General features: G+C 42.7%; 1 protein-coding gene across 1 annotated transcript in view; it reads right to left on the bottom strand.

Moving 5' to 3' along the window:
• The window catches only part of itga5 (integrin, alpha 5 (fibronectin receptor, alpha polypeptide)), a 44,970-nt gene extending 25,870 nt beyond the window's left edge, over window positions 1-19,100 (bottom strand). The window contains exons 1-13 of the mRNA XM_029246214.1: window positions 18,438-19,100; window positions 6,887-7,017; window positions 3,511-3,611; window positions 2,721-2,844; window positions 2,510-2,571; window positions 2,344-2,389; window positions 2,110-2,235; window positions 1,953-1,997; window positions 1,694-1,737; window positions 1,341-1,397; window positions 967-1,019; window positions 501-709; window positions 226-417 (exon numbers count right to left, since the gene is read on the bottom strand). Of these exons, the coding sequence (XP_029102047.1) occupies window positions 226-417; window positions 501-709; window positions 967-1,019; window positions 1,341-1,397; window positions 1,694-1,737; window positions 1,953-1,997; window positions 2,110-2,235; window positions 2,344-2,389; window positions 2,510-2,571; window positions 2,721-2,844; window positions 3,511-3,611; window positions 6,887-7,017; window positions 18,438-18,628 (1,381 nt within the window). The 5' untranslated portion in view covers window positions 18,629-19,100. The remainder of the gene's footprint in view (window positions 1-225; window positions 418-500; window positions 710-966; window positions 1,020-1,340; window positions 1,398-1,693; window positions 1,738-1,952; window positions 1,998-2,109; window positions 2,236-2,343; window positions 2,390-2,509; window positions 2,572-2,720; window positions 2,845-3,510; window positions 3,612-6,886; window positions 7,018-18,437) is intronic.
• Between the last annotated feature and the right edge of the window lie 587 nt (window positions 19,101-19,687).

Here is a 19,687-nt window from a genome sequence, read left to right as displayed (position 1 = left end):
CTCTAGCCAACTAGAGAGCATCAGACACCGCCAAAAGCACTGTCTCTGTGGAATGACCAACTTTGAAATCAGACTGATATCCATCATGGTGATGGTTCTGGGTGAAGAATTCAGATAGTTAAATATGCAAAGACAAAAAATGAAGGACAAAGGCCATTGTCTTTAAAAGCTTAAGAGAACGTTTGAAAGAGCAGAAAACTATGTTAAGAGAAACTGTCACCTTACCTGGGTAGCCATTCATGTCGAGGTCTGCATTTCCACGGATAGCGCTGCCGAAGCTGGCGGGCATGGTGCTTGAAGCCCACTGGCCAACTAAAACCTGAGAGGGCATATCTCTAAGTCCATCTGCATGTCCGTTGTAGATGAACACCAATCCCTGCTCGTCTTCACCGCCAAAAGGAGAGCTGACTGCAACATCTGGAAAGGCATTGTAGAGAAAAACAGTAAGAAACATCTGCAATGCTAACTTGACATGGTAGAGGGATTGGCAAAGCCCTCACCATTAAATCCATCTTGGTTGAGATCCCCAAGTGGAGCAATGGAACTTCCAAACCGTCCAAACACTTGTGTCCCTGTCAGGTGAGAAGTGTTACGTTCCAGCTCCAGGGGTTTCCACTGCAGATAGATGTAGACACGGCCCATCTCCTCTAGCCGACCACCTGAGCCTCGAACCATGAACATGGGGGCACCAACCAGTAGGTCATCTTGTCTGAGTACAAGACACCAAAGGAAAGAAAATATGAGCACAGGAGAGACATTAAGTTATTCACATCCCTCCCACCCATGTTGAGCTATCAGCTAGAACCCACATAACATCAACATAGTCTTTTTAAGACATTCATAGCTAGTCTACCACAGAAGCATCACTGATAACCAGTACAAATGTGTCTCGGATTCAGAAAAGAGGGTCTTCCTGTATTGCATCCCCCTTTTGCAATGCCTCCATTTGGCTGCCCGCCCACTCACCCATCATGGTTAATGTCGGTGACAGCCACAGTATACCCGAAATAGGAACCCATCTGGAAAATATCAGAGAGCACATGATGTTTCTAAAGTCACATATGTGGCTCAGCAGGTCCCACTTTATTCCACTAGCCTCAGAAAAGCAGAAACTCCCCCACCTCCATGGAGAACACCGGGGTGGCTCTGACACACTGTCTTCAAGCAAACCCAACTAGAAAACTCCAAATCAGTCACAGTGTGCAACTTCTCAGAGGAATGAAGAGCAAAAGTTACAGGGTGTGCACCCAGTAACCCAGATATAGATTCTAAAGGCTAAGCATCCAAGACATCCCTAAAGTGAGAGGTAAATAAAATACAAAGCAAGTAAAGGTTTTCACCTGTTCACCAGTGAGGTTTACAACGGTCCGCAGATCACTTCCATTTAAAACAGACACCTACAGGAAGCAAATACAGAGTTTCACAGATGTAGTAACTGATATTATTAAAAAAATAAATGTGGTATCATTGGTGGTGAGCATAATGTAAAGACCATAAGGCTTTGATTTGGACCAAAAAAGACAAATGATTTAGCAATTTCATTGATCGGTTAGGCCTATGGAACAGGAACGCTCTTCACTGTCTATAGTCATCATTGTTTTTGTCTCAATCTTCCTTGGTCATTAAACATTTTCCCATTTCATTGATCTCATTCTCAGAGGGGAAGAAAACATTCAGTTTTCTGGGTTCTTACCATGCCAAAGAGTGACTTTGCTTTTGGGATGCCTGCCACAAAATCTGTAAGACAAAGAGATAAGTGAAAAAAAGACGGAGACATGGAAAGATGTAGACCATCGCAATTCTCTTCACTACTGCACCTTTGCAGTAGTCAGAAACCAGCTCTCAGACTTGGCCCTGATATATGAGCATATTCATTGAAGAAAATGTGCTCAGAAAGGGCTCTAAGCCAAGTTATATCACAACAGCAACATGGTTCTATCTGCAAAACTTACCTTCCACATCATCACCTGTGAACTCCCCAACTGTTACAGAATAGCCTGGAAGAGAACACAAATGACAGGTCTCATAGTGGTCTTTACAATACAGTAGACTTAAAATCATGCAAATATAAAATTGCAGGAAAAATAAAACCACACGAAGCTGCCATACCCAAATAGCTGTCATCATAACCGCTTTGAGCTTGCTTGGTCTGGATCTGACCCATCACAGATGACCGGAAATAACCAGGATAGTAGGCGTTGACAATTTCCTCTGTTGTTGCTGAAATGACCTGACCTGGAGGGGAGGGAAAGACTTCTTGAGTTTTCTGTGAAAGGTAGAAGGATCTCCAGAACACTTCATTTAGTAAACATCAGAAAGCTTAGATTCATCTCATGTGCTCACCTTGCCAGTAGAAGCTGCCAGGCCCTCCAAGAACAACCTTACCACTCTGTAAAACAAGTAGACAAAAGCTAATAAAAGCCACCTTCAAAAAAAAAAAAAAAAAATGTTTCACAGGCACTTGTGCCAACAATCTGAGTGGAAAAAAGACAGATTGTGAGGACACTACCTTAGTGAAATCAGCACTAAATCCTCCTTGACAGTAACCCTGGCCTTCACGATCACCTCTTTCTGAAAGCAAAAATTGGAATGATTATACAAAATTTTTCATCGATTTTGAAAAAGGAAACACCTTCTCATCCTGTTACTTCCTTCTACTTCTAAATAGCATTATTTCAAGACCATTCTTTACCACACACCACAGCCCAGCAGAGCTATACCTGAGCGGCATGGGGCGTACTCCACAATGCGAGAGAAGTTATTTGTTGAGAGGTAGCAGGTTCCCGTTGCATCGGAGTGAGGAGCATCATTAAAAGTTCTCCAGTAGTACAGAGGGGCGCAAGCCTGCGGGACATTTGCGGATACAGGAACAATTGATAATGCTCCACAAACATGCCACAGAATTGAGAGAGACAAACGCCATGGTTGCAACAACTAAACGTATACACATTAACAACATGTGAACACTGCAGGAAAAGAAGCTAAGCAGCAACCCTTAATACATCCCATTCTCATCATCGAATCAGAAGCAGCTGGCAGAAAACTCCTAGTTTGGCAATGTCACAACTTTTGTTTAAGAGCCAAGGATTTCCTTGGATCACCAAGTGTAAAGACAAAATACATTTTTTTCCCCATTAAGTGTAATGAGCCAAAAATACATTTTGACTTTGACTTGCTCTCCTAGACTAGGACTAAACACTAAGAAAGATTATATACTTCACTAGCAGGATGGAGGTTTCACAAGCTCTGGTAAAGTAAGATATCTGTAATAATAAGGATTATAAAATAAGTTCTGTTCAATGTTTATACCCATTGCACTCCTTTAAAGGTGCCTTCACGTTTTTGGCCTATGGTATATACAGAGAGGCCCCAAAATGTGCACCTTAACTCTAGCACTGAACCCTGAAAAAGGCTGGTCCATACAGAAAATTGAGTATCAGACATTTCTTATAGTAAGATTTCCAAGTTGTTTACTTTGGCATTCCCCTTAGCTCTTCTGATAAATCCTACCAGTATGGTGTTTCCATGAGCTCGTACTGTGGCTCCAAACCACTGGCGAGACTTGAAGTCCATTTGGAAGGCTGTGTCGTTGATTTCAGCTGTGCGATCTCCTGTACACAGGAACAACAGAGGGATCTGAGTCAGCAAGGAAGCAATACGTTCACAACATTGTACTAGAACAAAGGTCACAAATACCAGTTTGGTCCTTCAGTTCCTATATTTCCTGAGGAAGTCTTGCATGTTTTTCGGCTGTCATTCCAATTATCCTCTCATGAGACTTTTCCATACCTCGCACATTTCACCGTGAAGAAAGGCATTGAAAGTCAGGAAACAATGTCCCTCAGTCTGAAAACATTAGAAGCTCAAAGGTTTTAAAAAAAAAAGACTTTAGGACCAGCACTTGGATGTCACACAAAATGCCCAGGTCATGTGCTTGAGCTGTAGGTCTGTCTACGACGTGACCTGACCATCAGAACCATATCTCGGCTCCAGATTTTTACAAAGTTATCTAGCCTTTGGGTTTGCTGATCAATCAAGCACAGATGAAGGATAAGAATTCTGACTTACAATGGACCTCGTCTTACTATTCATTCATCAGGTGGCTCCTCAGCCATATCAGCAGCAAGAGACAAAGGTATCTCTTCCATCTAGAGCCCAAAATAAATCCAACCACAGACTACCACTGTAAAAGAGTTCACTAATAGAGCCCTCTGGGAGGATTCTGACATGTTGCAGGTCATGGAAATTGGTGCTGCTACCCAAAGTGCAGGTATGTTCCAATGAACATCATGGTAAGCGTCAAGAAAAAAGCCCAGTCCTCAGCTTTCCTGACACGGGCACCCGACTCTCCTGTCTTGGGAAGGAAACAAGCAAGGTGTTAAAGAAAAAGAAGGCCAGACATACTCCCACCTGAGCCACCTATCAATCAACTTCCGCCAGCACACTTTCCCGATCCCAGGGAGCTTTGATTCCCACTCCATGGGTAGGAAAACAAGGGGATTAAGGCCTTCAGTAACATTAAACACTGTCTGCAAGACTGCCTTCCCGACCACTTCTCTCTCCTTTGTCTGTCCGTGTGGCCAAAGCAAACAGAGACTCAGTCTCATCAGATGGACTGACCCCATTCACAACGGATGTCTTTTATGCGAGAACTCTGTGGGGGAGGAACACATCGTGCAGGGATAGTTGGTACAGTACACATATTTATGAAATTCTGAAGTAGTACTGTCAATTGCAATTAACATAATACCCAAACACAGAGAGTAAGCTATATCTTCCTCTTTACATTAATAAATCCAGAACAATTCTTTTTCTCCCATAAGAAATTTAGCTTAAAATTTTGCTCCCTGCTTCTGAATATGCATTTTTTCCTCCCACGTGACTTGTGCCCTCAAATTATCTCAATCGTGGGATTCCTGACAGCACCAGGTTTAAAAGCAGGAATCAGTTAGATGAGCACCATATATTCTGAATGGAGTGAAGAGAGGATGTGGAAAGCATTGCATCAGTGACCAAAAAGTGGTCAATTTGTCATTTGTGTTCCTCTGTAAAAGAGGACAGAGAATGAGCACAGTTCAATATGATTCAGAACTCACATTATACTTATGGTTTCTTGGAGCTACTTGTGAAGCCAAAAGAACAATGCAACAGCCAGGTCGTGCCGCATTTCATCTCATCCCTGATGCCCAGAGTCAGCGGGTGCACATGCTGGTCCTGCACATGTGCTTGTGGACTGCGTCACCACTTTATTACCACTTATTACAAAACCGCTAGGTTTTGATTCATCCAACATGACAGTAGCAGACGTGAAAAGACCCTTTAGGCCGGGCTCAGGAATAGCCTTGCTACTGTGGCAAGGACAGCCAGCCAAGTCATGGGAAAGGCCTTCACACAATGTCCTGATAGGGGCGCTAGCAGGAGTGGTGAGAGAAACGTGCGACACACTCTACACAATAGCCCTCTACTCAGTGCTTGGACGGACACACACTCATTATGGGAGGTCAACACATGGGGATGTGTGTGGAAAGGCCTATTGGAGTCAAGAGTGTTTCCACCAATCCACTGACCCTTGAGCAACTCATGAAGAGACTGATTAGTGCCAGTGGGACTGAACTTGGAGGGACTTGTGGTACATGTGTAGATGTGCTGGTAGGAAGAGCTAAACTGAAACTGGTGTGCAAGCAAATTATCAGGGTGTGGTGCAACACAGAATAAATTTAGGGCAGTGACAAATGGCTGACTAAATTAAGTCACTGGGTTTGCTAGCCCTGGGAGGATTGAGGGCTATGTTGGCAAGACACAGATTCCTCTCTCTGGATCATTGATTCCCAGGTGTTTGTGATATTGAGACCATCCTTCTCTGATGTTACAGAAGGCTTTCTTATTGAACCAGGCAAAAGAAGTTAATTAAAATTTGATACTTTTCTTAATGTATGCATATAGTGAAGCAGCCTGATGAAGAGACTATGGGTAGCTAGACAACTATTCACCACTCGCATACACTAGCAGATTAGACTCATTGCAAGCATTCAATTGACTCTACTAGGTCAGCAGCCAAGCAACTAACTGGCAACATCAGTTACAGTGCCCAGCCAGAACATGCATCATGCATACTCCACCAGCTCACCAAATAACATCACTACAGTGTCTGAAGAGTAATTTAATAGATTAGTAACAACACTTCTCCTTTGATACCACGCTAAAAATTATGATTTACAATACATATATCAGTGTCATTTAATTTGAAAAGAAGTTCATTCTGCTAATGAGATTTATGAATGAGAGACTGGGCCAAGAAGTCAGCTAAAATAAAATAATGCGTTTTTCCCCCCTTATCATATTTACGCCTTTCCTCAGTCTCCACACCCAGTAAATCTTTTGTCTGGTATTAAAAGAACTTGGTAAGACTGACCCTGGCCTTCTCACACAAAGCATGCACTGTCAGCATCAACTTGCAACAAGCACAGACTTCCATTAGTTTCTAAAATCCAGCCCCCTTCTTCTTCATTAGCCCAGGTGAATTTAGCCTCTGTGACCTCATAACGGCCTGTTTTGCACTTCAACACTGACTTGTTCTGATGGAACTCTGGTCTAACACACACCGCGTGGGGATGAAATCTCATTAAGTGGACACAGTAAAATCTCACTTACGACCAGCCTACAGGCACTGACCCAATGAAATTCTAAGGGATACTTAACACAGCTTGACCCAAAGTCAGAAAAAAAAGCACCAACCCTTGAACTGTCAAAGTCACCAACAGAGGATAACTGTGGATTACATTTACAGGAACTATAGGTGGCAAATATTAACAGACAGAACATTCTATTGAGGATGGCATAGCAAAGGATAAATGTAATCCTCCAAAGTCCAGGGGGGGGAACTTACCTTCAAGGTCAAAGATGATGGCACTGCAGTATGGCTGGTTCAGACTCCAGGGACAATAATACACAGACCCACCCTCGGTGATATTTGGTTGAGTGGTGTTTGCTTTGGGAGCACCAATCAGTATGCTGACACTGTTAGAAAAATAAAACAAAAAGGTAAACAAAAATAACAGCAAACTAACACAGTACTGGAACTAGACAGCTAACCATGGTTTTATGCCAGATATATTGACGTTATTATAATATGTTACCCTTACTCATCCATTTAGGTTTTTATGCTTTTATCATGCTCACCGTGCCATGCACCAAGAAGTCTTAACAAGTGCAGACACCCTAGTCAAGTGTAACCGAGGGAATTAACTGTGCAAAATAAAATGATGCACAATAAAACTGCACAAATCAGAGATGACAATGAACACAATATAGAATTCTTGGGTATTAACACAAAGAATATTGCACTGACACCGAGCTTACACAGGTCAGAACAGTCAAAAAAACAACCCGTTTCCTACTTTTACACAAATTTGGGATTTTACCCAATTTTACAAGTGAATTTTCTTAATGTAATTTCTGTACTCCACATGTATTAACAGTTTCCTGTCATGTGCGTTATGGACTTCAGCTTAACCTCAGTGGTAATATAACTTAAGACGAAGATGAACAGATCCTCGGGTCCAACTATGCTAACAACTTATTTCAATTGTGCGATTAAAATTGGAAATGGAAAAAAATCAGTTCACAGTCGATTTCACTGTTGCATCAGATACCAGACCCCAAAAAAAAAAAAAAAAAAAAAATCATAGCATTGAATCAATTCTGCTTTTCATACTGGGGCCTTTCACCGCAGCCAAATCTTACTTTGCCCTCTTGCTGTTGGGTTAGAACTGTTTCATGCAGAAAGTCACCAGTTCTTAGTCACAGGATGCCCAACAACAGCTTTCACTTGGACTGCCTCAGGCAAACCTTAGCAACAGAGGTAGCCAGGCACCATTGTAAATATTAACCAGAGATGGCAAGAAAGCAAACAAGGGAAGCATTCTATCATCCATATAATTGGTCTAGAGAAGCACTTCATAAACATCTTCAAAGGGAGATTAACATGCTTTGGGGGGGGGACCCTGACAATTATTTGATAGTGTTTCTGATTCAGTGGAATAAAGCAAATAAAAGGGTCTGAATGTTACAGTTACAAATTCAAGAGTCAATATCTGGCAGCAGCACCACCAGCAAAAAATTAAGCAGGCGGAAATCTCAGACACTACATCACAAGACATACTGTACAATTGCCGGACAATGGCCTCCTGAAAATACAACTGTAAATAATGATAGACAAACGTGAGAGAGTAGGAAACAGGGATTTCGTCACCCTCGCTGATTCTTTAATACAGTCAGTTGATTTGGTTGCATCTTTCTGCTGATGGTTTTAAAAAGGTGCTGAAGAACAATGAATTCTGAGGGTTGGGGGTTCGAGATTACCTTAAAGCAACTACCTGAGGTAGATGGACAACTGTGTAACCCTTAGCAAAAGGCTGTACATGAGTGTCACTGAGATCAAGCACACATCACTTAAGCCTCTCAATGTCTCTGCTTTCCATGGAAGTACTGAACTGAGAGCAAAAATGTCTCGGTGTCTGGGGAAGGCCGAGTCTATGAGTCATGAGACGACGCTCTGCAGCAAAGGCAGTGGAAAGACCACTCTGGAAAAGATCCTCTTCCCAAAGCCCTACTGTTAAAAGTTTTAGTTCATAGCACTTCCATGGCCCTCTGGACATCCCACCGCAGTCAGCTGTTGGTTTCTGTAACTTGAAGAGACTGTGCTGGATTGACAGTTGTACCATGCAGCCATGACCTCATTGCCATGCCACAATTATCTTGCCATTAAGACTGCCCTCCCAGGGAGGGGGCTTACTGAAACACAGGAAGCCTGCAGTATTTCCTGCCCTTGGCTAAAAAGCACAGAGGCTCTCTTTATCCAGATTATTTTTAAGCATCTTCTACAAAAGTGATATTAAACTCTACAAGTGAACAAAAACTTGTTTTTTGTTGTGGAAATAGTCTTGGCAGCAATGTGTACAACTATAGGTTTTATAAAGCTGTACTGGGAATATCGAGACCAGAAAGCTGAGGCCAGTGAGGCTCCAGTTATGGAAGGAAACAGTACAGCTGCATGTATCAGTAAGGTAAAATTCCAGTGAAAGACAGTGATGTTGCGTGGGAGGAGTGTGTCTGAACCTAAAGGGAGGTTAAGGGAAGGAGATGAATTTGGTAGTAACTGTCAAAACTGCAAGACTGGCTGAGTGTAGAGCAGCCCAGCATTAATGTACAGAAGTAGCAAAAAGAGCACCTTGTCCAGAACTTTCAGAAGTCTTCTGTCTTTTCAGAAGTCAATTACCCAAGAATTTTTCCTCTTTCTATAGCCTTTTATAATCATTTGGCTGTTTGAAAGCATCCTGTATTTCAGTCATCTGAAGCACAAACCAAGGTCTGCTGGCCTACCTCTTCATCACACAGAGACAGCCAGTGACACGAGGGCTTACAAGGACAAGGGATATCTCCATGGCAGACTTTTTTCCACTCAAGACTTTGAATTTCCTACAAAAGTTAAGGTTATTTCCATGGACATTGAGACGATACTGGATTATTGCCTACAATCTTGGGATTGTGAAGAGTAGCAGTAGGTTGGGAAGCCCATATCTACAGTGCCAACCTAGGGTCTGTCTTGTTTTACAGTGAACCACAGGAACAGAGGCCCAGGTCCAGAGCAGCATGCCACATCCACTCATACTCAAGCATGTTCAGGATATTAACTGTGCTCTAAGTGCCAAAGACTTCAATTCTTAACTTTTAAGAGCACCTTTTCCAGGGACAATGTCTTGGAATGGTATAAAATACTAATGGTAACGATAAATTGTATCACAACTAACAAATGCAGGCAAATGCCTATACATTTGTCTTTATTTCCCTTAAAAACTAAACAGACCACACAAACTCAAATCACAGTGTAGTTGATGCAGAAAATACAGTACTAAGACTTCTGTAAAACAACCAGTGAGATGCACCCATATACACATGTCACTACACTTCTTACTTGAAATGCCCCTTTCCCTGTTCCCACCCCAACCATAAGTGCTTGATAGAAATCTGAAGTAGCCCAAAATAAAAGCAATTAACTTTTAATGGGTTTTTATCAGGTCTTTATCTTGGCTCAGAACTGGTCTACAAGGCATCTGGATGAGGACCAGCAATCAGTGACAGAGCAAACAGTTGAGTGTGATTGCCAGCCATACACTGGAAATGGCTTCCTCGAACCCTGAGGGACAAAGCACAGAGCTGCTGGGAGAAGTGTGTGACACCACAACTGTTAAAGGTCTGATGCTGTCCTGTAAATCACTGTGGCACCCGACTCATTCAAACCACAGTGGGATTTCTTGGCAACATCTGCCAACAAAATTCAGCAAGCTTTACTTTTTTCCTTTCAGTTCACTGAAATTACACTGACATTTAATAAATTAAAACTGGTGCAAGTAAGAAGACTGTACTTTTAGAAGCCTTTCAGGAACTAAGATCTGAGCCATTAAGGCCTCCAAAATCTAGCAGAACAGAAATATGGACAAGAATATTCACAAAAATGGCTGTAAAAGCTTTAAACACTATGTTATTTATTTTTGAGTAACTTTGCAAACTGAGGACAGCTTCGTTTCTGTCTAGGGAAACTAGGTGATTTACTAGGGTAGACAAAAGAAGGAAAAAAAATGTGCGGCCTTGCACTGACTCACATAATTGGGGACCCCACTTTTCATACCATGATTTTTTTTTAAAAAAAAAATAAATTAAAAAAATGCAGCCAGTCATTCACATCTTTACCACCAGACTGAGGTTTTTGCCATTAATTAAACTAATCGATGCAGACTGTATGTGTTAAAACCATGTAAACACTGGCTGCGCAGACAGCAATTATAGTCAAGGCCTGAGCCCTCATTTGTGGTCTATAGTCAGCAGAAAATTCAAACAAAGAAAATAATGAATTAACTTAATTATGTTTTTTAAGAGGGAGAAAGCAAAACTTAAAAAAAGGACACATGTACAAATCTATCATTTCCACTAAGGAACACAAGCCCAGTCACTAGTGGAAATGACCGACTGGGTCCTGTCTGCTCAAGTGCTCCCTAAGGAGCTTACAACCAAGGCCAAATAGGTAATTGGCTGGACTGTGTCTCCCCACCCACCCCCTTCCATGGTTTATAATCTTCCTCCCAGCTGCAATGCTTATGTCATTTGAATGCTATTATAATTACTTAAAGCCAGCGGAAACTGTTTAGTTTTTCAGCAGCAGAAAGCTGGCCTCTGTAGACACCTCACCTCCCTGCACTTCAGTTTGGACAGGATGGCTTGCACAATAGGAGACATTGCAGTTTGTCAAAACATTCGCTTTGCAGACTGAAATGCCAAAGGTACCAAAATTTAAATACTCAATTGACTTCTAGACAAGATCCTAAAGGTGATCAATTTAACTGAAATTCAGTTATAACTCATGAAATGCAGTGAAGGGAAATTAATGTTCTCCAACCATAAGGCTCCCACTGGAAAAAAAAAAAAAAAAAAGAGGCTGTATGTGCTGCAACTCTGGTGTGAACCTGACCTCAAAAGACACATTAAGGAATGTCTAATTTTGAGACATTCAAAACAAACCCCTTTGTGAGTAATTTAAGACCCAATCAAATAAAGCCTTGTACTTTTAAATACCAGAAGCACCCCAATCTCTAGGAAACTCAAGTGAAAGAACTTATAATCACCATTACTTTTATTACACTGAGGTATTCTCAGGTCACAAGTTAGAATTCCAAAACTGAGTTAGAAGAGTTCTTGCTAGCTTCATGCTGCATGGCCACAGTCCAAACTGAACCTTTGCTCCTGTATCTGGAAACATCCCCCCCAAAGAGTCAGAGTTGCTAGAGATCTAAACAGAAATAACTGTTCTCCCACTCAAGGTGTATGCCAAGTCCTAGCACTGAGGGGTGGAGGACAGGCTGAACTAGACAAACAGAAGAAGAACTTTCCATCTACAGTGTCAGCTGTTCTTAAAAGGTTTAGGCCATTTAACACAGATAGAAAAATTTTACCACACCATCACCACCAGTGTCATCTTTAATGCATTTGTGTGCCTGGGGGAGGAGTTCTCTTCTGACAAGACTCAAGAAGCTTGTAAAGACAGCAGGTTCTTCATGGGTCTGACCCTAAGTCGGTGGAGACAATGGCAGAAGCCAGGTTGAGGAGGAAATCAGTGTCAATTATGGACAATGACTCACATTGCCTCGATGAAGTGATCACCACGACCTCCTTTAAATCACCCGATCATTCGGTTACGGTGCACAAAGAGGTGCTTTTGAGGGTCCTTTCTACCAACAGCCAACCACTTCCATAATGGCAGCCAAGAGCCAGTTTATCACTATGAGCATGTGCAGTGCCCAGCTACAGAACTTGTATGTCACAGAGTTGAACTGAGTCCATGATGCATGTGTCATGGAAACTCTTTGCACTTCTGGACTGTTCCAAAGAAGACCAGGTTGGCACATGCAACTCCTTGCTCAGGACAAGCAAAGTGAGGTGGGCCCCCACCCACAACATACACTACAAATTGCTGTGCTACCTTTTTCTTCCGGAAAATCTAACACTGGGAAAAGAGACAGAGCAAAAAGAGACCCAATCTTCACACCTGATCTGCAATGAAGCCTTTAAAAGACTGGAACTATGGGTAAAAGGAGTGGTTGCACAGAGAACCTGGCCCTCATGAATCAAGTGCCTCCAGAGAGCTCATGATAACCAACATAACTGAAGGAAATCAGGCACAGAGCTTCAAATCTTCACGCTTCCTGTGAGTAAAAGACTCCTGAATGGCTCCAAGATCCACTGTAAACAAACTCACTGATGTGCCACCATTAAAGATCACCGGATAAACAACCCCACACATATCCACAGGACTTCAGTATCACTGTGAAAGAATTTCCTCCCAGAGGATACTAGTCTACTCCAGGTGGAGGCCATCCACCTCCAGGCAATGAAAAATGCCGGTCCTGGTGTCACCTGCAAATCCTCTTGTTTTTCTTCATTTCTGATCACTCAACTCTATTACAAGGAACTTAGATCATGTTTACTTCCCCATCTCCCATTGATCATCCTTGTTAAATCTCTTCAGAAACACTCCTGCACAGGACCAAACCAATGAGAACGATCAAGAGGAACAAAAAGCTTCACATCAAGAAGCGGAAACCCTTGTAGAATGACCAATTCCCTCCTCAACATTCATAATTTAAAAAAAGAAGAGGGGGGGAAAAAAAAAAAAAAAAAAAAAAAAAAAAAGACGCCCTCTGTCACTCAGACAAGTCACTCCCGGAACCTTCAAAGTTTCCGAATCAAAAAATCAGTCTAAATACAAAATATCTTCCAGATTTTTCCAGACCCACACCCTCCTAAAAGCCTTCATTGCCATGCCTCATTCAGACCTGCCCAGTGTGACAATGTGCTGAAACATCATCGTCATCATTCCTTCCAAGTGCTCCATTTGGCTACATGCTGCTTCTCCTATTACGAACTAAAAGAATTCAAGGATCCTTGGCGTGTCACATATAATGCAACTCCGTGTTTAATAAAATAACCACAATAAAACTTAACATGCAGAATTCTCTTACACATGTGCAGGAATAACAAATATTTATCAGTATAGTAACATTCCTTTGCATTCAAAAATACACAATGAATATACCCATCACACTGAGTCGCTGATGCAGTTTTTAATATTGCACTCCTAGTAACACAGCTATCTTTATGTTTTTCATTATTTGGAAATGTACACCGCCTACATAATACTCCAACGAACACCTACACAAAACAGGAAAAAAAAAAAAATCAAGAGACAGACTTCTCTGAAACACCCCCCCACCCTTTATACATTCACATTTATTTTGCACACTTTTGTCAAATTTAAGTGCTCATTTATATAAAATCTCACCTTCTCCGTGTATTTACCTTGCACATCTTCTGTGCCCTTAAGGCTTTGCTGGATAGATCTTACTCAGCAAGTTTAGGTTCATTCAACAGAACCGTACACAACCACACTGCAGGGTTTGTACTCAGCTCACCAGCACTCATTTTTACACTGTATGGTCACTGGTCACAAACATGGCAGCGGAGTGTTTTACAAGGCCACAGCAGGCACACAGACAGCGTCTGAGGTCTCCTTTCTGGTTCCCCATCACCCGACTTCCTTTCATTTACTCCGTGGGGAAGGCAGAAAGTTTAACAGCGCTTCACACCCTTCCAACCTCTGAAATGCTAAAGCAGTGTTATCAGGACACCACACAGGAGGAGGTGGGAAGGTGGGGGATTCAAACCACACAGCCTCTGTTTGACCTTTTGTCTTTCATTTAGGTTGGGGGCAGGGGGTCCAACGCAAGCCACTTTAATTTTCTAAACACAGCAGCCACCACTATCATCTGCAGAACCGCAACAAGTCTTACTGTAATGGGAAGACTATGCGATGGCATTTACCTATCAATGCCCCAACAACATCGCCAACACAAACGGTGTAGACCTGACAGGGACAGCAGTCGGCCAATTTGGTTGATCATTACCCAACAGTGGGTCCTTGATAAGAACACACACAGGGGTCCCATTATGCAAGCTCCCCATTAACTGCAAATGTAGAAAACTAGACTTGCCTTGGGGGGAAAATGCAAACAGTTGAATACAACCACCTCCTAGCTGAAAATCAACTAATCCTCTTTCTTTTTAAAGATCCACTACAACTTCTGGGTGGTGATAAGTGACCTGAGCAATTGACCACTGAGTCGAACTTAGGCAGTAAAGAAAAATGTAGAATCAGACGTGAAATGAAAGATAATAAAAAGTCACATGGAAGGTTTTTTCCGTACTGAAAACAGCAGTCTTTTCTACCCCAGTGCACAAAGAGTCTCATTGTCCACAAGGCCTATGGAAAACACCGATCACCGAGTATGAAACAGGGACCTGGAAGCAAAGGGGCTGAAAGAACCAGTCCCCCACTCTCTCCTCCAGACAAGCCCTAGACATACAGTGGCACATAAAGAAATGTATGGTTAAGGTTCTTCTTGATTATACATGTAAAAATTGGAACTCTCCAAGTGACAGGACGATAGATAAGTCTTTAGCAAACTACTGTTGGTGGCTTATACTCCACCCGGTGTGACAGGCAAAACTACTAGGTAACATATGAAATGAGGTCTAGAGGCAGAGATATAAAATACAAACAAGCAAACAGTCCCACAAATTGGGAAATTGTTACTGTACATGACCCTCAGAAGGATCAGGGTACAATTCAACTACCACTACTAAGAATGACCCATCTCTCATGTCATAGCTAAGCCACATGTGATCTAATCCTGAAACTCCACATGCCATGCACCAGTGATCTAGAGTAGGTTAAGATCTTCTGGGATGGAGTGACCTGATGACTTTGCTCAGGATAACTCTATACAAAACCCTGACCTCCACACTCGATGGGATTTGCAAGACACATGATGAAGTGCTCATTACCTTCTGGAGTGTGCTCAGGTGGTCTCCACTCTAATGAATCAAAGATTTAAAGGTATTCACCATACCCAAGAGAAGTTGTGGCAGTTGATAGTGAGGTAGTCTGAGCACCTATCTGTCCTTACAAGGCCTCCCACACCACAGTCCATCTGCACAAGGAACTATCAATAACACCCCCACTGTATAGAACTGACAAGGCAGTCTCACAAGTTCATGAACCCTGCACTCAACGACCTTCTGCAGTGGTCTGTTCAGGACCTTAATTCTATTAAAACAGGACAGGAGAAACAATGGAGTTAGGAGAAGCACAAACCCAGGAGGTCTGTTAGCCACACAGAGAGATGGCGAAAGAGCAGGAAAAAAGGATGAAGTGAGAATGAGTTCTTGCACAGCTGGCCACAGGGTGCGTTTTTGGCAAACACGGCATTTTCAACAGGAGACTCTCCCTTCTGGCCCACTGGTTAGTACTGCATTTATGACATCAGTTTTGTTCTCCATGTTAAGTGGATGATATTCAACCCAAAGCCTAATAACCATCCTTAGACCCACAGTGGGGACAAGAATGGCATCACATTCAGTACTCACTATAGAAGAGATTATTTGAGCCTGCTGATGTAAAATTTTTATACAGTATAATTTTTTTCAGTTCCCCATTTACCAGCCTCTTCAAAGGCAAGATGAAAAAAGGAAATAAGGCTGAGGAGAAAAGCCATAAACCAAACAAATGTTCAGTCTGCCCACTACCGGTCAGGTGGCCATTTCACGTAAAGTAATCCATAGAACTGTGATCACGCCATTATTTCATAAGTTGACACTTCAAATGAACATGATGAGTAAGCATGGGGATGGATTTAGAGAGATCAACAATGAAATCCTGAGACCAGGTGAACAGCTTGTCATGTGGCCGCACACTAAACTCGCTCGCTTCACATCTTAAATCATCCAGCTCAACTTGGATCTCTGGACCAGAAAGACATGGTCTGATACCATGCCTCCCTTCCCCCCATCTGTCTCTGGAAAGATAGAGAGGAAAGAGACAGAAACTGGAGACCCTCACAGCCCACTCAGCAAGTCTGCCTAAAACCTGCTGTGGAGATATGGCCAGGCTAGGTCCACACAAAACCAAGCAGACCAACTGCATCTGGCATCAAAGGATTGTCTGTATCCACATTTACATTAACCTGGCGTTCAGATTTTTCCAGCAAAGGCTAGAAATTAGTACTTTGGCAGATTATGGCAATTGGCAGTTGTAATTATATTACAACTCAAGAGTACAGGGCTAAACCATGGAATAGCATTAAATTATTTTAGTAACAGTGATAAAAATCTGACTTACAGTAACTTTTCAGATGTCCAAAATGATCGTGAGCATAAATTCTGCAGTGTCAAAAAACAGTACTACTTACATGTGCAAGCAAGTGTTCTACCTGTATATGCCAAGTTAAAATCAACCTTTTCCACAAGTCAGCATTATGTTGGGACCAATCTTAATTTTTCATTGAATTAAAGATCTTTATTTAGTCCGCATGATTCTATAAGGTTAACTAAATTGAATGAAGCAGGGGTGGAATCTGAGGATAAAAGCAGACGATTAGGGGATGGGTTGACATTTCTACCATTATTTTGTTCCATGCTAGAGCAAAAAGGCTATACTGCAAAACATTTATTCATTAGCTGATGCTTTTCTCCAAAGCAACTTACAATGAAAGCTACCTACAATTGATCTATTTACCATTTTCACTGGAACTTTATGGTAAGTATCCTGCTCAAGGGTACTACAGCATCAGATGAGATTTCGACCGTTAACCTTCAGATCCAAAGGCAGGGGGAAAAGTGCTAACCACTATGCAACCAGCAGCTCCCCCTCACACACATACACTCTTCTAGTATATATTTCAGATCATCCATGAAAACTTTGATCACCAAGTGAGCACTGATCTATGGCAGCCAAGCACATCTAAAGTAGTTTTAGTAAGACACTTTCTTCTATTGGCAAAGTGAAGGTACATAAGAACCACATTTTTAAAAAAAAGGAAAAAAGAAAAACCAATGCATAAAGCATACACAACCAAACAGGGGATACATTTGAGATAGGCTGTCACAGTCCATCTCAAGCGGCTTCCACTGATCTCGCCAGATACACATGAAGCACAGATGAGATGAAGCGCGAGCCCCTTGCTCATATTCAATATTCGTGTGCTATTAAGTCCTCAGCGCCGGCGGCACGGTGTTAAATTAATCATGTCATGTGTCAACACTGGATTTAACCGTTAATTGTTCTCGTGCTCATGTTTCTCTTACAACCGCCAGGAACGGATCGGGGGGGGGTCGGTCGGTCGGTCGGTGGTCAAGGTGACCCGCGGATGCCGAGGACCCCCCCCCCCCCCCCAACACGACCCCACCCCACCCCCCACGAACGAGTAACTGCTCCGGCGTCGCGTTCTCTCCACTCTGACAGTCCCTAGAACAACCTTAACTAAGTTGTTCGCTTTCTGATCTCATGTGTTACCTGAGAGCGGGATACGTCGTAGCCTAAACGTCGATTATATAATTTGTACTCGAATTTACTCTCACGAACCCAAACTATTAGACCTGCATAACACACTCTGAATATAACACGCGGGTTTATCTTAAAAATGAGAATTTTTGAAAGAAACCTTATGAAATGTTACAACTTCTTCACTTACGTCAGAAATCATTCGTTAACGAGCCCCGGCGTCTTCTTCCAACAACACATACATGATTCAATATTTTCCAGTATACGCGTAGAACGGGAGTTCAGCGTTTAAATGGGTGTTTTAATAATTTTTCTGTTATGTTATGTTCAAACATTTTTTTTTAAACTTGAAGCTGCATACTACCGAGGGAAAACGACACGCCTGCCCTGCCTGTGTCTCTCTCTCTCTCTCTCTCTCTAGCAGCTCCAGAAGCGCGGACGGCGGCACGCGCTCAGGGCAGCTGAGCTCGTCGTGCGGCACGCGCCTCACCTGGACGGGTTCGTCCTGTAGAAGTCCACCGAGTAGCCGAAGTAGCTGCCCGGGGGGCCGCTGTACAGCACCGGGCTCTCGGCGTCCAGGTTGAAAGCTGCGCTCCGTCGAAGCACCGCCGCCAGCACGACGACGGACACGGCGAGCCAGCGCGCCCCCGAGCGCGACTTCGGAAGGACCATCATCATCATCACTGCAGTGGGAGTAAAGTCCTGGTGGTGTCGTGTGTTCAGTCTGCTGGCGGTTCCTAGAGGTGTTGCCGTGTGAAAAGAAGGTGCCTTGTGTCTATAGAGCTGTGCTTTCTCTCTCTAGCAGCTCATGCCGCGGCGGCCGTCGCCAAGCGCGTGTCCGTCCGCTCCGCGCGCTCCCGCTCAGCTGAAGAGATGTTCAGGAGGACTTCCCCGACTCATGACCAACTTCGGCAGAGGTGGAGCTCTGGATTCACCAACAAAAAAAAAAAAAAAAAAGGATCTTGGGACGGGGTGTTACCCAGCGGGGAGAAGTCCTCCGCAGACTCCTTTGGTCATCTCTGGGAATGGATCATTTGCACCAGCATTTAGTCATCACTCGGTTACCCGGCGTCTCGGTCCTCACCCATGATGCCGGGGTCTGCTAGTCTCTCTGTGGGCCTATGTGCACATTGTGGCTGCGTGACACAGAATGTCGAGAAGAAGGTCCCAAGCCATGCTCAGATTCATTCATTCATTCATTCATTCAGTCAGTCTGTCTTTCTTTCTTTCTTTCTTTCTTTCTGTTTGTTGCATTCCACTGTTCTCTTAATTTCTTACTTTTTGTTTCTGCCTTTGTTTGTTGTTTCTTTTTGTAAGCGCTTGTAAACAACTGTAAGCACTTAGTTTTATACAAGGCTAAAAATAATCCCCCTTAGTCGCCTTGGAGAAAAAGGTGAGCTAAATAAATAATTTAAAAGTAAATATACTGTGGTAGGATTGTGGTCAAATAACAGGCTCATATCCCACCTCCTGCTGTAGTACACTTGAGTAAGGTATTTACCCAGCTGAACAAATGGATAAGTCACTTTGGAGAAGTGTTAAAACTACAAAATAAATAAATGTAAGCCAAATAAATGAATGTAATCAAATAATATAGATGAATTCTTTAGTTTCGGAATAACCAAAAATTCTGCTTAATTTTCATAGTAAACATGATGAGTTGACACCACAGGTGACAACAGTAATCACTGTCCTTTCAGGAGGTCGGAAAAGGAGTCAACAAAAGAATTTGAGTACAGC

This window comes from Scleropages formosus, chromosome 19 (assembly GCF_900964775.1).
Source record: "Scleropages formosus chromosome 19, fSclFor1.1, whole genome shotgun sequence".
Classification (NCBI taxonomy): Eukaryota; Metazoa; Chordata; class Actinopteri; order Osteoglossiformes; family Osteoglossidae; genus Scleropages; species Scleropages formosus.
Note: the sequence above shows the minus strand (reverse complement) of the source record. Positions and strands in the feature narration are given on the sequence as shown.